The sequence below is a fragment of the Felis catus genome, chromosome B3 (assembly GCF_018350175.1).
Source record: "Felis catus isolate Fca126 chromosome B3, F.catus_Fca126_mat1.0, whole genome shotgun sequence".
Taxonomy (NCBI): Eukaryota; Metazoa; Chordata; class Mammalia; order Carnivora; family Felidae; genus Felis; species Felis catus.
Window position 1 is genome coordinate 98,514,280 of NC_058373.1, and position 12,691 is coordinate 98,526,970.

General features: G+C 43.7%; 1 protein-coding gene across 9 annotated transcripts in view; it reads right to left on the reverse strand.

Moving 5' to 3' along the window:
- Positions 1–12,691, reverse strand: part of TRIM9 (tripartite motif containing 9) — a 112,542-nt gene that overhangs the window by 41,497 nt on the left and 58,354 nt on the right. For all 9 annotated transcript variants that reach the window (XM_011283230.4, XM_019833003.3, XM_019833008.3 and 6 more), the window contains exons 2-3: positions 8,202–8,297; positions 5,768–5,890 (exon numbers count right to left, since the gene is read on the reverse strand). In XM_011283230.4, the coding sequence (XP_011281532.1) occupies positions 5,768–5,890; positions 8,202–8,297 (219 nt within the window). The remainder of the gene's footprint in view (positions 1–5,767; positions 5,891–8,201; positions 8,298–12,691) is intronic.

The window sequence follows — 12,691 nt, forward strand, 5'->3', positions numbered from 1 at the left end:
ACACTATTTATGCTCGCCCGCGGTGGAAGTGATGCATACAATGTGGTGTTTCCTAGGCTGTGAGGCTCAGGGAGACTCACTAGATTGTCATCTTCAAAGTATGTGTTTAGTGCCCTCTGGAGGTAAGGAATGTCACTCATGTCTGGGTTCAGGCAAAGGGCGTCAAAGGTCTGTGACTGCCCTTCATGGACGTTGCCAAAGCAGGTACGGGGTGTTCAGAAGTATGTCCCGTAGCTTTGGTGAGCTCCAGCTGTGTGTGTGGAGCCTGGTGATTCCATGGGCACCCTGGGCACTCTGTTCTGTATTGTCCCTCTGTGACTTCTGCTCCTACGTGGTAGGAAGCAGAGGATCACAGAATTTGCCAAATGAATTCCCCCTTAATGATAGGCTTATAATCAAAAATGATTGTGATTAAAATTTTAGGGTTGGACCCCTAACGGCAGTCAAAGGTTTCAAGTGTTTTGGTGTGCCCGATCTTTCCAAATGTCTTGACTGTAATGGATTTAACAGAACTTGTTGCCAGTAGTTTTACTGGGATTGTGATGATTATTGAGTTAAATTTGTTGCTTTTTCTTTCTCTTTTATTTTTATTAAATTTTTTTAATGTTTACTTTTGAGAGAGAGAGAGAGAGAGAGAGAAAGAGAGACAGAGTAAGCATGAGCAGGAGAGGGGCAGAGAGAGAGAAAGAGAGAGGGAGACACAGAATCTGAAGCAAGCTCCAGGCTCTGAGCTGTCAGCACAGAGACTGATGCTGGGCTCGAACTCACGAACCATGAGACCATGACCTAAGCCAAAGCTGGACACTTAACTAACTAAGCCATCCAGGCACCCTGATTTTTCTTTCTAGTAAAGTCTGTAGCCCGTTAAATCATATCTGATTATTTAAACAAATTTTTGTGGGCTTGGATAGGTCTGTCTTCTACCCTCCCTCCCTCCCTCTCTCTTTCTTCCCCATCCCCCACCCCAATCTAAATCAAAGGGTTACTTGTTTGTTTTAAGACAATGGCAAATAGCTTACGTAAGCAATTCGACAAGCCGGTAATATCCCTAGTGTAAATGTGTACTCTTAATGATATGACTGTATAATTTTTTAATAAACATAATGGGAACATGATAGGCAATACATGGTAAATAACAACCAAGATAATTGTCACCATAATGAGAATGATTCTAACAAGATCCAACAGCACACTTGGATTCAAAATCAAACCTGTGTATAGTTACAATTGGGATGTGTTGGCTGCTGTAAAAACAGTACACTTTATCGTTATCCCTCAGCACTCTTGCTCCATGATTTTGTTGGTACGTTCATTTACCGGCCACACATGGAAATTAAAGCCTAGATTTTTGGGGGGATATTTTTGAATAACTATAACTTTTTTTTCTTCCAAAGAATCTTAGAATTGAAAGGTGACCAAGAAGAAACCTGTCACTTCGTTTCGCACACATATGAATTTACTCTAAAATACTGGAGCAAGTATGTATTTAAGATCATTGTGGAATTACTTCAAATTCTGAGCATTACATAAATAAAAATAATTCTCTGATATTTCTTTGGGCCTACCAAAAGAAAAATGACATTGTCAGTTTCCCGAGAAAAGCACAGATCTCATTAATGGCACACTTCAGTGTTGTCACAAATTCCCTGTGAGGATCACAGATGGTGAGGATACTCTAAGGTCCTATTCAGGTCAAGAAGGCCCAGAAAGGATGTTAACAAAACATATAGTTCATGTGGCACCTGAGTGGCTCAGTCAGTTGAGTGTCTGACTTTAGCTCAGGTCATGATCTTCTGGTTCATGGTTTCGAGCCCCATGTTGGGCTCTGTGCTGACAGCTTAGAGCCTAGAGCCCGCTTCGGATTCTGTGTCTCCCTCTCTCTGTCCCTCCCCTGCTCACATTTTGTCAACAACAACAACAACAACAACAAACCATGTAGTTTGAACAAGACACCCAGGGGTTCCGGTTTACCGTGCTTATTGTGGGGATATCGCCCAAGTAGTCTCAAAAACATGAGTTAGTAATATCCCTTGGAAGCTCAAAAGCAATTTTCCCGTCAGTAGCTTTCTGACATTTCATTAGTTCACCACATCCTGAAAACAGATATGTGGCTCCCAGTGTTTTTTTTTCAAACCAAAGAATAGTATTAAGAAACAATATTCCTAAAATATGGTCACAGCTGTATACATATGTCTCAAGCCACTTTCCTAGGTCCAGAGACAATCATGCCTGTGTATAGACTACTTCTACACCACATTCTCTAGTATTATGGAAAGTCAATCCCTTGGAGAACTTCTTCAGTGTACTTACTAAGTGATACCAGGTTTCCAGGCATTCTCTCTATATGATAACAACAATAATAGCTAATATTTATTGAGGACTGTGCTAATGTGCTTGGCAATTTCCTATGATGTGATGACTGCTTCTGACCCGATTGTACACACAGGTGAAAGAAACTGAGCCACAGGCTTGCCCACAGTTAGACATCTAGTAAATGACAAAGTGTGTCCTCACACCCCATTCTCTGTGACACAGAATCTGGGCTCTTTACCTCTCAGCGCCAGCTTGCCTCAGAACCAGAACTATTCAATCTGCTCAAGCAATCAGTGCTTTCAGAGAGGGGCATGAGGAGATTATAAAGACTGTCTTTATACACACTCACTTTCCAGCATCCTTAGCCTTTTGGATTGCTCAAGGAGAGAAAGTTGCCAGAAAAATACACACACAACTCTCCTCTTTGTCAGCAAAAAGCAGGGCCCCTAGAGAACTCTGCCAAAGGGAAGCGGAAGACCATAAGATTATCCTTGCCGGACTATGAGTGATGGGTTAGCCAACAAAGACAGAAAGAAGTACTGTGCTTGGCAAGCGATGTCTATAAAAGGCCAGTCTTTTCTCACAAATCTGAGGAGCAACAGAAATGACAAGAAAGGGGAAAGGCAGGAGGGAGAAAAGCAGAGGGAGGGAAATTGGAGGCTGCATCAGTAGTCACGGCGTCGGCCCTGCTGGCTGTTTTTAGAAGCAGTGACATACAATCCACTGGCAACAGCAGAGAAACAAATCGCTCGAGACAGAAGACAGAACAGCTTTCCTGCCGTGGGGGACAGCCAGCCACCTGTCTCCTGTTTCTGTGGCCCTATGGGATCAGGGGCAGGGAACGCCGCCCAGGGCAGGGTGGAATGCGAGCAGGCAGCTGCTGCTGCTCAGTGTCCCCGGGCACACCGCTGTGCCCTGCTGGGGCAGGTCACCAGGTTCCTCTGCAGTCCCTCCATTAACTGATTTTCACACAGTCCCCTACAGCAGAGGCAGCACTGAGCAGAGGCACCTGGGCGGGGCGGGGGGGGGGGGTGGCTTTCACGCCCCTCTGCTACCATTTGACATGGAGAAGTGATGCTTTCTCAATCCTTGATTCCCTTTTCTGTCCAGGTCACTGCCCTTTTGTCTCTCCCACGCGGAAAACCTGGAGTTGCGGCTACAGTCACTATGTGGTTTATCACAAATGGTTCACTGCGTTCTGCTTAAAGATACCAAGAAAGTGTCTGAAATGTCTTAAAAAAGAGATTTCCACTGAGAACAAGTTAAAATCTGGTGGCTACCTACTAAAACGGTTGGTCTACTATTTAGAGAGGAAATCCAGCTGTCCAGCTCACTTCCTGAAGATAGCTGTGGTTTTATTTTGGGTGGCTCTCAGTGGTTCAAGTGGTATTCTGAGTTCCACCATAATAATAAAAGTTCTGGGTTTCTGAAGAGTGTTGCATGAAGGGCAATAGCAACAATCGTTTAGTAATGTCAGAGCAGGTGACGGAATCAGGTTTGAGTGCATTCTAAGATGAACCTAAGAGGGTTTTCCAGTAAGAGCCACCACCAAGAAACAGCAATGGCATCTCTGGAAGCAGGGTTATAATCGCCAGCCTCGCTTCACTGTCTAAGCCAACAGGCTGAGGCTCTCTGAACATTAGAGCCCTGTGCACTTTTCTTTCCAAACTCCTTCCTGGTTCAGATTTAACTTCAAGGCACGCAATTTTCTTTATCAAGGAATCTACAGTACCTCTTGATAAGATTGCACTGCTGCTCCCTCATCAGGAACATGTGGAGAGACATGGCCCTGATACAGCACCCAGGAAGTCAGGCCAGCAGACTTCATCACAGGGCAGAGCCCTCAAGGGCTCTTTCTGGACTTTGTTGCCCCAGCTCTGCCGCCTGCCTGATTGAGTTCCACAGGCCCTCTCAGAGCGACACCTGGGCAAGCCACAAAGGCAGGGGAGAAAGGTTTATATTCCAGCCACATTATTGCTTCCTGCTTTGGGGCAGGAAGAAGCAGGTGTGTGGCTCTAAATGTGTTTTGCAGCAGGTGGGCAGCGGAGGAGGGAGCCTCTTAGAGGAGGAAGCTGGAGTTGGGGTTTTCTTACTTTTGGAGAAAACTGTTAAGCTTCCTTGGGGAGAGGTTGTTCTTTATCTTGCTGCCTGGCTCCCTGCCTTCTGGCTGAGCCCCCTGGGTCTCCGGGTCCTGGTGTGTGGCTGGGGCATAAAGTTGGAAGGTTGGTGACTGCTGCTCAGGGCTCAGCATTGCCAGTCTTGCTGCGGGTCTTGTCCAGGTCTCATGCCCTAGTTGGCAACTAGTTTATTGCCTTGTTTCTGGTACCCATGAAATGGGTGCTGGCCCTGTTTGATGAAGCTTCCCTGCCACTAAGCTTGAGCCCCAAATCTTTCAAGCTGTGCTCTCTTATTTCTTCATTTCTCCCTTGGTTTTCCTACTGGAATCCCATTAGTTTAACAATGGGGCCTTCCCCTATTCTTCAGGGACTATAGCCTGTTCCCAACCTGCTGGGGTATCTGAGGCTCACAGGGCCATTCATGAGCTCCCGTGAGGTTGTATCCATTGCCTGCTGCCCACATCATGAGCTCCCTGAAGTTGGCTGCCTAACCCCAACAAAGGGCCTGTGGTCAGACCTCACCTCTCCCTCCACCCTAATGTCAGGCCAACATTGTGCACCTCATATCCTCTACCCACTGGTAGTTACCCTGGGGCTTACTGGCCATGCATGTGGACCTCTGCTGACTGCCTACTTCTGGGCTCCCTCCTGCGGGGTTGCTCCCATGTCTCCAGCCTGCTCTCACATCTTGTTGTCCTGCTCCAGTGAGGGAGTGGATGGGGTATCAGATGTCTCCAGGAGGACCAATCCTTTTGCCAATAGAGCCCACACTCATAATCAATCAACTCCACTGTGCGATGACAAAAGTCTGTGTAGCCGTCCCGTCACACAGTTCACTTCAGAAGTTAAGAAAAACCTTGTTTGTCTTCTGGAAAGCATGGTTTCCATTCCCATTTCAAAAATACCTTTTGCCTCTGTATGGCCACTCTGGCCACCTTGTCTAAAACTTCAACCCCCTTTCCTAGGACTTCCATTCCCTAATCCTTATTATTTTTCTTACCTTTTTTTTTTTTTTTTTTTACTAAATACTGCGTATTTTACTTATCTTGCTTACTGTTTATCCCTTCTGGTGGAAAATTAGCCTCATGAGGGCAGTGATTTTTATTTATTTAACTGTGCCTACACTCAGAGCAATTCTTGGCCCAGGGGAGTCACTCAATAAGTATCAGTGAGGTAAATGAGGGAGTGTGTGGGGAATGAAGGGATGCTCGCTCCTTGCTCTCCAGGCCACTGGCCACCAAGACTGTGGGCATCTGGACCACCCGTCTAGCCTGTCCATCCCGGCCCTGGGAGCCTGGCTCCTTGGCTTTCTCCTCTCCCCATGGAGCAGCACTCACCTTTAGCTTGTGCTCATGCTCCTTGTTGACACGTGCGAGCAGCTGGGCTTTCCTTCTGTTGAGGGCGTCGATGAGGGCATCACACTGGGCCACTAGGCAAGCCTCGAACTCCACACTGTTCTCCTGCATGAGAAAGCACATCTCTCAGCCGCAAAGCACCTGGTCTCCTTGGGCTGCAGGAGAAGACAGAGCTCCCCTGACCATTTGTGGGGTACAAATCCCTGCTGAAGGAGATGAAAAGGAACTCTGTCCACAATGCACATTTCACGTTGTTTCAATACCTGGATACATTTCATTCTACAGTGATAGTGTTCACTTTAAATTGAAAAGGATAAATATTACTTAATAAATTTATCAAAAGGAAATCATACCCACAGTTTACATTATATTGTGTAAAATAAAGCTTCAGTTTGTGGAGTTGAACATGAATCTTTCTGAGGGCTGGCGGATGTCTGCTTATGTATGGTGGAAGGTGGCATTCAGAGAGGCTGGCTGCCTGAGCAGGTGGGATATTGTAGAGGCATGAGAGCTAAAGAATCATTAAATTCAAGAGAAGAGGGAAGAAAGAGGACAGAAGTGGTCTTCAATATTAATCAATAATTCAACGATAATAGAACTTTATAAGAATAATCATGGGAAAAGTACTTGCTGCTTTCATTAAGGAAAGCAAATAGTTAATGTACATAGACAGTCAAGAACAATTGGCTTGACTTCTACCCAGCCCTAAAAGTCAAGCCATGAACCAATAGCTTGTGGGGGAACACTAACCATGTTCTAAATGAATTATAGCTTCTCTGTGATGTTTACATTGAATGTTGGATCTAACTATTTTCTTGATTTAAATCTGTACATGCTATAGCATTTCTTTCCAGCAATTCTCTCCCTAAATCATAAGCATTCATTAATGATAGTCCTTTCAGTAAATCACATATGTAATTTTGATTGTCAAGTGATAATCTGAAAGACAGTTATAATTTATAGCAAATGAAAGATGAATACTCACACATACATGAATAGCATTGAAAAAATAGCACCCAACTGAGTCAACCGTAAGCTCTAGGGGGCTGGCAAGGAAGGAACAGCTTAGCCTATCAAATTTTAATTTATTCTCTAAGTCATAAAGAACTATGTCTCTTAATATAAGGATCTACTGATAGGCATTTGAGAACTTTTTAAATGCAAGATCTTCTTCATGTAATGTGTTATATTAGTAATTGCTTGACTAGTGCCTTCTACATGCTAAGTTTTGGCTTTCCTGGCAATTGTTTTTGAGTACTCAGAGAAGTCCTCTGGAAAACGTCATTTAAGAGGGCTCTATGTCCCACACAGGGTAATACTGGGAGGATGAGGTCAGCCCTCTTGCAGTTTCTGATTTAGAGCAGAAGGAAAGCTTTGCTCTGATGAAGAGGTGGGGTGCAGGGCAAAAGCAAAGAAGGGACTGACCAATCACCTCTGTTGTTCTGGAAAACAGAAGAAAGTGTACAACTGTTAGATTGTCAGGGGATCAAAAGTTTTAACATGAACATGCATGGAAAAAAGAGTGAGGAAATCAATATAAGATGCTTTGAAAGCCTGGCTTACCTTTAAAAAGACCATTCTACTTTGACATGGGTTAAATATTAACTAGGAAAGCCAATTTACTGGAGGCCAGAGTGAAGGTTATTTCTGTGAGGCAAACCTCAAAACATAAGAACAGTAAACAGTGTAGAAGTTCACTAGTTAAGCATCTCATGCAGTTTATGGTTTCTCCCTTTAGCAATAGTGGAGAGCTCACGAGCTCTCAAATGCTGGCTGATCTTTGGGTCATTGTGTCCAAACAAAGCAATCTGAAATTGTAGTTACCAGGGGGGTCATGGTTGGAAAACACTTAAGTATCTAAGTAGAGAAGAAGCATTACTATGGGCAGGAAGGAAGGAAAGAGTGAAGGAAGGAAGGAAGGAAGGAAGGAAGGAAGGAAGGAAGGAAGGAAGGAAGGAAGGAAGGAAAGGCAGGAGGGAAGGAAAGGAAGGGAGGGAGGAAGGAAGGAAGGAAAAAAGAGAAAATGTGACCTGTTTGTTATCATCAGATAAGATATAATTATTGCAAGGTGTTTTGGGAACCTGAAGAGTTTTAAAAACTCAACAATAATGACTCTGAATTCACAAAGAGGCCTCTTTCTAAATACGCAGTAGTGGAGAATTAGGACCCTAGTGCCAAAGGTAGCAACTATTTGGAAAACTAGGTTGTGTTGCTGGCTTGTTGGCAAAACACAACCACCTCGAGAAGGGGTGTGTTTGAAGTTGGCCTGTATGTGTGTTTGTATTAGAAGGGACAGAGCAGAAAAGAATAATTGGAATTTCTCCACAACACATTAAGGTAGAAGAAACAAACTCCCTGCTACACAGCTACATCTTAACCCACGGAGTTTGCTTTCTGTCTCAGGTGCTGCCAATACCTGGATCTGTTGGACCATGTTGCGGAGCTGCACCAGAAACTCCTTGGCTTCTTTGGCCCTGTCTGACAGTCCGTTCAGCGCCTGGGAGAGCTGGCTCTGCAAAGATAAAGAAGGAAGCCAGGGAGCTGTAACCACAGGAAGTAGCAACAAGGTCTTACGGTGTTGTTTTGATCCAAGACCCAAGAGTTCTCAAGCCCCTCAGATTCCTCTTCTCAGAGCTTGGGGCAGTTAGCCAACATCTGTATATGAGGATTCTGGTACTAATGGCATCCAGGCACCTTCCACAGGCTCCTGAGAAGTTTCTCCTCTGAAGCAGTGAAAGCTCCTGGTCATTGCAAAGGCCCTCACCAGCTGATACCTGCCTGGAAATTCCACATCTCATGAATTAGTTAATTAATTCAGCAATAATTTACTTAAAATTAAAAGCTAAAGTGAGTCAGAAGATATGATGATTATCAAAATTATTTAGGCCAAAGTGCTATTGGTCTAGTGTTGGGGCAGGAAGAATACAGTCAAGAACAGGATGAAGGAAGGAAGGGTTAGAGCACTGGTATGATGCTCTGGGGCTACTTCAGTGTAATGGCACATACAAAACCCACGACCACATTTTTTCAATCAAGGTCACCCTCCTTCTCCCAAATACAGCCCTGTTGCCCTAACTCCTGTCCATTCCTCAACCAAGGAAGACTCTCATCCTAATTTTCCACACTGTTCTGTCCATCTGGAATGCAGTTCTGCTGGGGGCCATGTGTCCAGGTAAACACTGGCTTTCCCAGCCTCCCTGTCTGCTGGGGTGGCCATGGGACACACTACTAATTGATGAGACTCAAGTGGAAGATGGCTGGGGGTGAGGAGGGGTCTGAGAAAGCTCTTGCTTTTCTGCTAACATGAGACCAATGTGGCTGGTACAGCCTCTGCCCTTTTGTTCCTGACTTTATGGCAGATGTCTTATGACTCTCACTGAGAAGGCCAACATGGTAAGGGAGGAGGGGGGGAAGAAGAAAGAGCCTGGCTCCATTGGCATCATTGAGCAGCTGAACAACAGTTGAGTCTCCTACCACTAGGCTTCTTGTTTGTGGGGAAAATTAACTCCTTGTTAAGTTCCTGTTTGGGATTTTCCATTACTTTCAGCATTGTACTTAATGCAAAATTCCTTCTGCTATATCCTTTCATCTCATCTGTAAATTACAGAGACAAACCCCTTTCCCACAACACCTTCTTTAAAGACTAAAGCCCACTCTCCTTACCAACACAAAGCTTCATCCCTCTCTCCTCTCAGTAAAAGGGCAGAATCTTAAAATTGTATCTCTTGGTCTAATGAATGTTTCTTTTTCTTTTTTCTCTTCAATCCAGTACAGTTAACATACAGTGTTATATTAGTTTCAGGTGTGCAATATAGTGATTCAACAGTTCTATACATTACTCAGTGCTCATCAAGTGTACTCATAAGTGTACTTTTAATCTCTTTCACCTTACCATATGATCCAATAATTCCACTACTGGGTATTTACCCAATGAATACAAAAATACTAATTTGAAAGATATATGCACCCCTATGTCTACTGCATTATTGAAAATAACCAAGATATGGAAGCACCCCAAGTGTCCATTGATAGATGAATGGATAAAGAGGATATATAGGAGATATATCTATATCTATATCTATATCTATATCTATATCTATATCTAGATATATAGAAGATATATACACAATGGAATATTACTCAGCCATAAAGAAGAACGGAATCTTGCCATTTGCAAGAATGTGGATAGATCTACAGAGTATAATGCTAAGTGAATGTTCTTTTTATATCTGCCTTATTAAATACAAAATTAGGCACTGGATCTCTTTAAAAATATGCATGTCAAATGCTTGATAGAAATAATGTGGGGAGATAGAAAGAACATAGGCTTTAGAAGGGTTCAAATTCTGGCTCTGTCCCTTACTAAATGTGACCTTGAGAAAGTTACCTCTGCCTGAGTTATTCCAAAGCAAACAATGGGACGCATAATAATATTTTGTAGCTGGGTTATTGTGAGGGTTTAGTGCACTCGCCAATAGAAAAGCTCCTGCTAGTAAGGGTAATGGTTAAGGGAACTAATCCAAATTCATAAATTCTGCCAGTCAGTGGCTTTTCAAACTTTACACATGGTTTTACCTCATCCATAAAATGAGAAGAATATTACTCTTCTCGGGTGTTATGGGCATTGCATGAGATATTAGATTAAAGACCAGAACCTCTCTGGTGCATGCTGCGTGATTAATCAACATTGGCTGTTATTCATCTTCTTCCTTCCTGCTCACAAACACCTGCAGACTGACTGGGGAGAGTCACAGGGCAGATTCCTGGAATGGGCTCTGCTCATCCCTTGTACTTTGATTTATGTACTCAGACTCTGGGAGGCTAGACCAACACAGCTGAGGAAGAAAAAGCACAAAGTGAGCTTGCAGTGCTGGAAGGGCTGCTCAATTATTTATTACTAGTCCCAACTGCACCTATAATTTGGGGTGAAAGTTTTCTCCTCAAGAACTTTTTCCAAGAGCCGAGGGGATGAGGGAGAGCAGTAGAGTCTCATTTAGAAGAGCAGGCAATAAAATGAGAGAGACATATTCTAAAGGAGACATTTTTCATTGTTACTTTAAACTCACTTCCCTTCTTCTGAATGAGCAAAAGTTTGCTGGCTATCAGTTTTCTTCCCTCTTTTTAAAAATTTTTTAATGTTTTTATTTATTTTTGAGAGAGAGAGGGAAACAGAGCAGGCATGTGGGAAGGGCAGAGAGACAGGGAGACACAGAATCTGAAGCAGGCTCCAGGCTCTGAGTTGTCAGCACAGAGCCTGACATGGGGCTCAAACTCACGAAACACAAGGTCATGACCTGAGCCAAAGTAGGACGCTTAACCGACTGAGCCACCCAGGCACCCCATCTTCCCCCTTTTATGATAATCTATGCCTTAGTAACCACATTTGTATGTTGGAGTACAGAAGCCAAGTTCACTCATTTATACAGAACAGACGCGACCTAATTTGTTGTATCCCAGCCTTGCAATTAATTATACAATGTAAGCTAGATCTGACACCCATAAAAAATTGTTGACCAGGTACTGCTATCTACTTAGAAAAAAATTATTCCGTAGTATACAAAGAGTGCTGACCTCATCCACTCCCAGGTTTTGATATGGCAAAGCAATAAGTCAAATGGAAAAATCAATTCGTTTGCAGATTACCTTTCTTTGTGTCTATATTCAGTCCCAAGAATGCCTTCTACCTGGCTAACGATGGTTCTGGTATTTGATAAACAATTGCATTGTAAGATAAAGATCTAAAAACCTTTCTCTTAAGCTTTGCCAACTTGTAGAAATTGAGCAGGAAACAATGAAAAACCCTGGAAACTATTTATCATTAGAAAATGCTCTTATTATAAGGATTTATGTGTGCGTCGCTTTTATAGGATAGTTCTTTGATCACATTTATAAGCTAAATCTGATGTAGAAGAACATTATTATTGATTGATTTTGTTTCCCAGAAGCATTTAAGTTCCTGCTCTGGGCTAACAGAAATGTTCTGTATTCAGGACCACAGAGCAGCCTTGTAAATTTATACCAGAACACCAAAGATGCAAATATTTAGTGTGTGTTTTCGTTACAGCCTCCCTGGCTGTATATGTAGCCGTTAGAAGCGGTTTTTAATGCCTAAGAAATGACATTCTGATTTCCTGGATATTTGTTTTCCAATTTTCTGAAAAGGTGTCACGTTCAGAGAGTGAATGAGAGTGGGCAAATGATGTAGCCGTGGAGGCACTGACAAATTTCCAGGCAAGATCTCAGAGCGTGCTCTGAATAACCAAGATCTCCCAGAAAGAAGGCAAGTTGCTCAGAGCTTGAAGGAGAGGAACAAAGCACTCCGCCTCCTTCTTCCTTCTTCTGCTGCTTTGTCCCTCCAACTTCCACCCAGATTCCCTACACCTTCCAAAGGAGTGGAGGTTATAAGGGGTCAGAAGCTCAACCTGGAAGCCCTGGGGGGAGGACAGTTCACAACCCATTATTACTTAGGCTCAGCAAACCGGTATGGGATTCAGTTCATCCTGACCAACTCCTCACTTGCCCGAGCATCTGCCCAGCTGCCAAGGCACGCCCACGCAGAGGAGGGTGCCCTGCCATGAACATGATTCACGTGTCACTTCCTCCCTCGGTTTACTATGAATATTGGACGGAGACAATGGGGACAAATGAAAGGAAGCTTCCTAGCTGTCTGCAGTCTGAAGTTACGGGCATGGGATGGGTCAAAAGGGTCAACCAAAGAATTAGTACAAAATAGATGAGGTGACAAACCAGCAACAGTGGCTTGATGGCCCTGTGACCCTGTCACAGTGCACGCCTCCTTCCCAGGTACCAGGGTCAACACAAAATGCAGGAGCAGAGTGATGATTGATGCCATGTGATTCTAAAGTAAGGCCCCTCGGAGAATAACAATTTTTTTCTGGAAGAAAT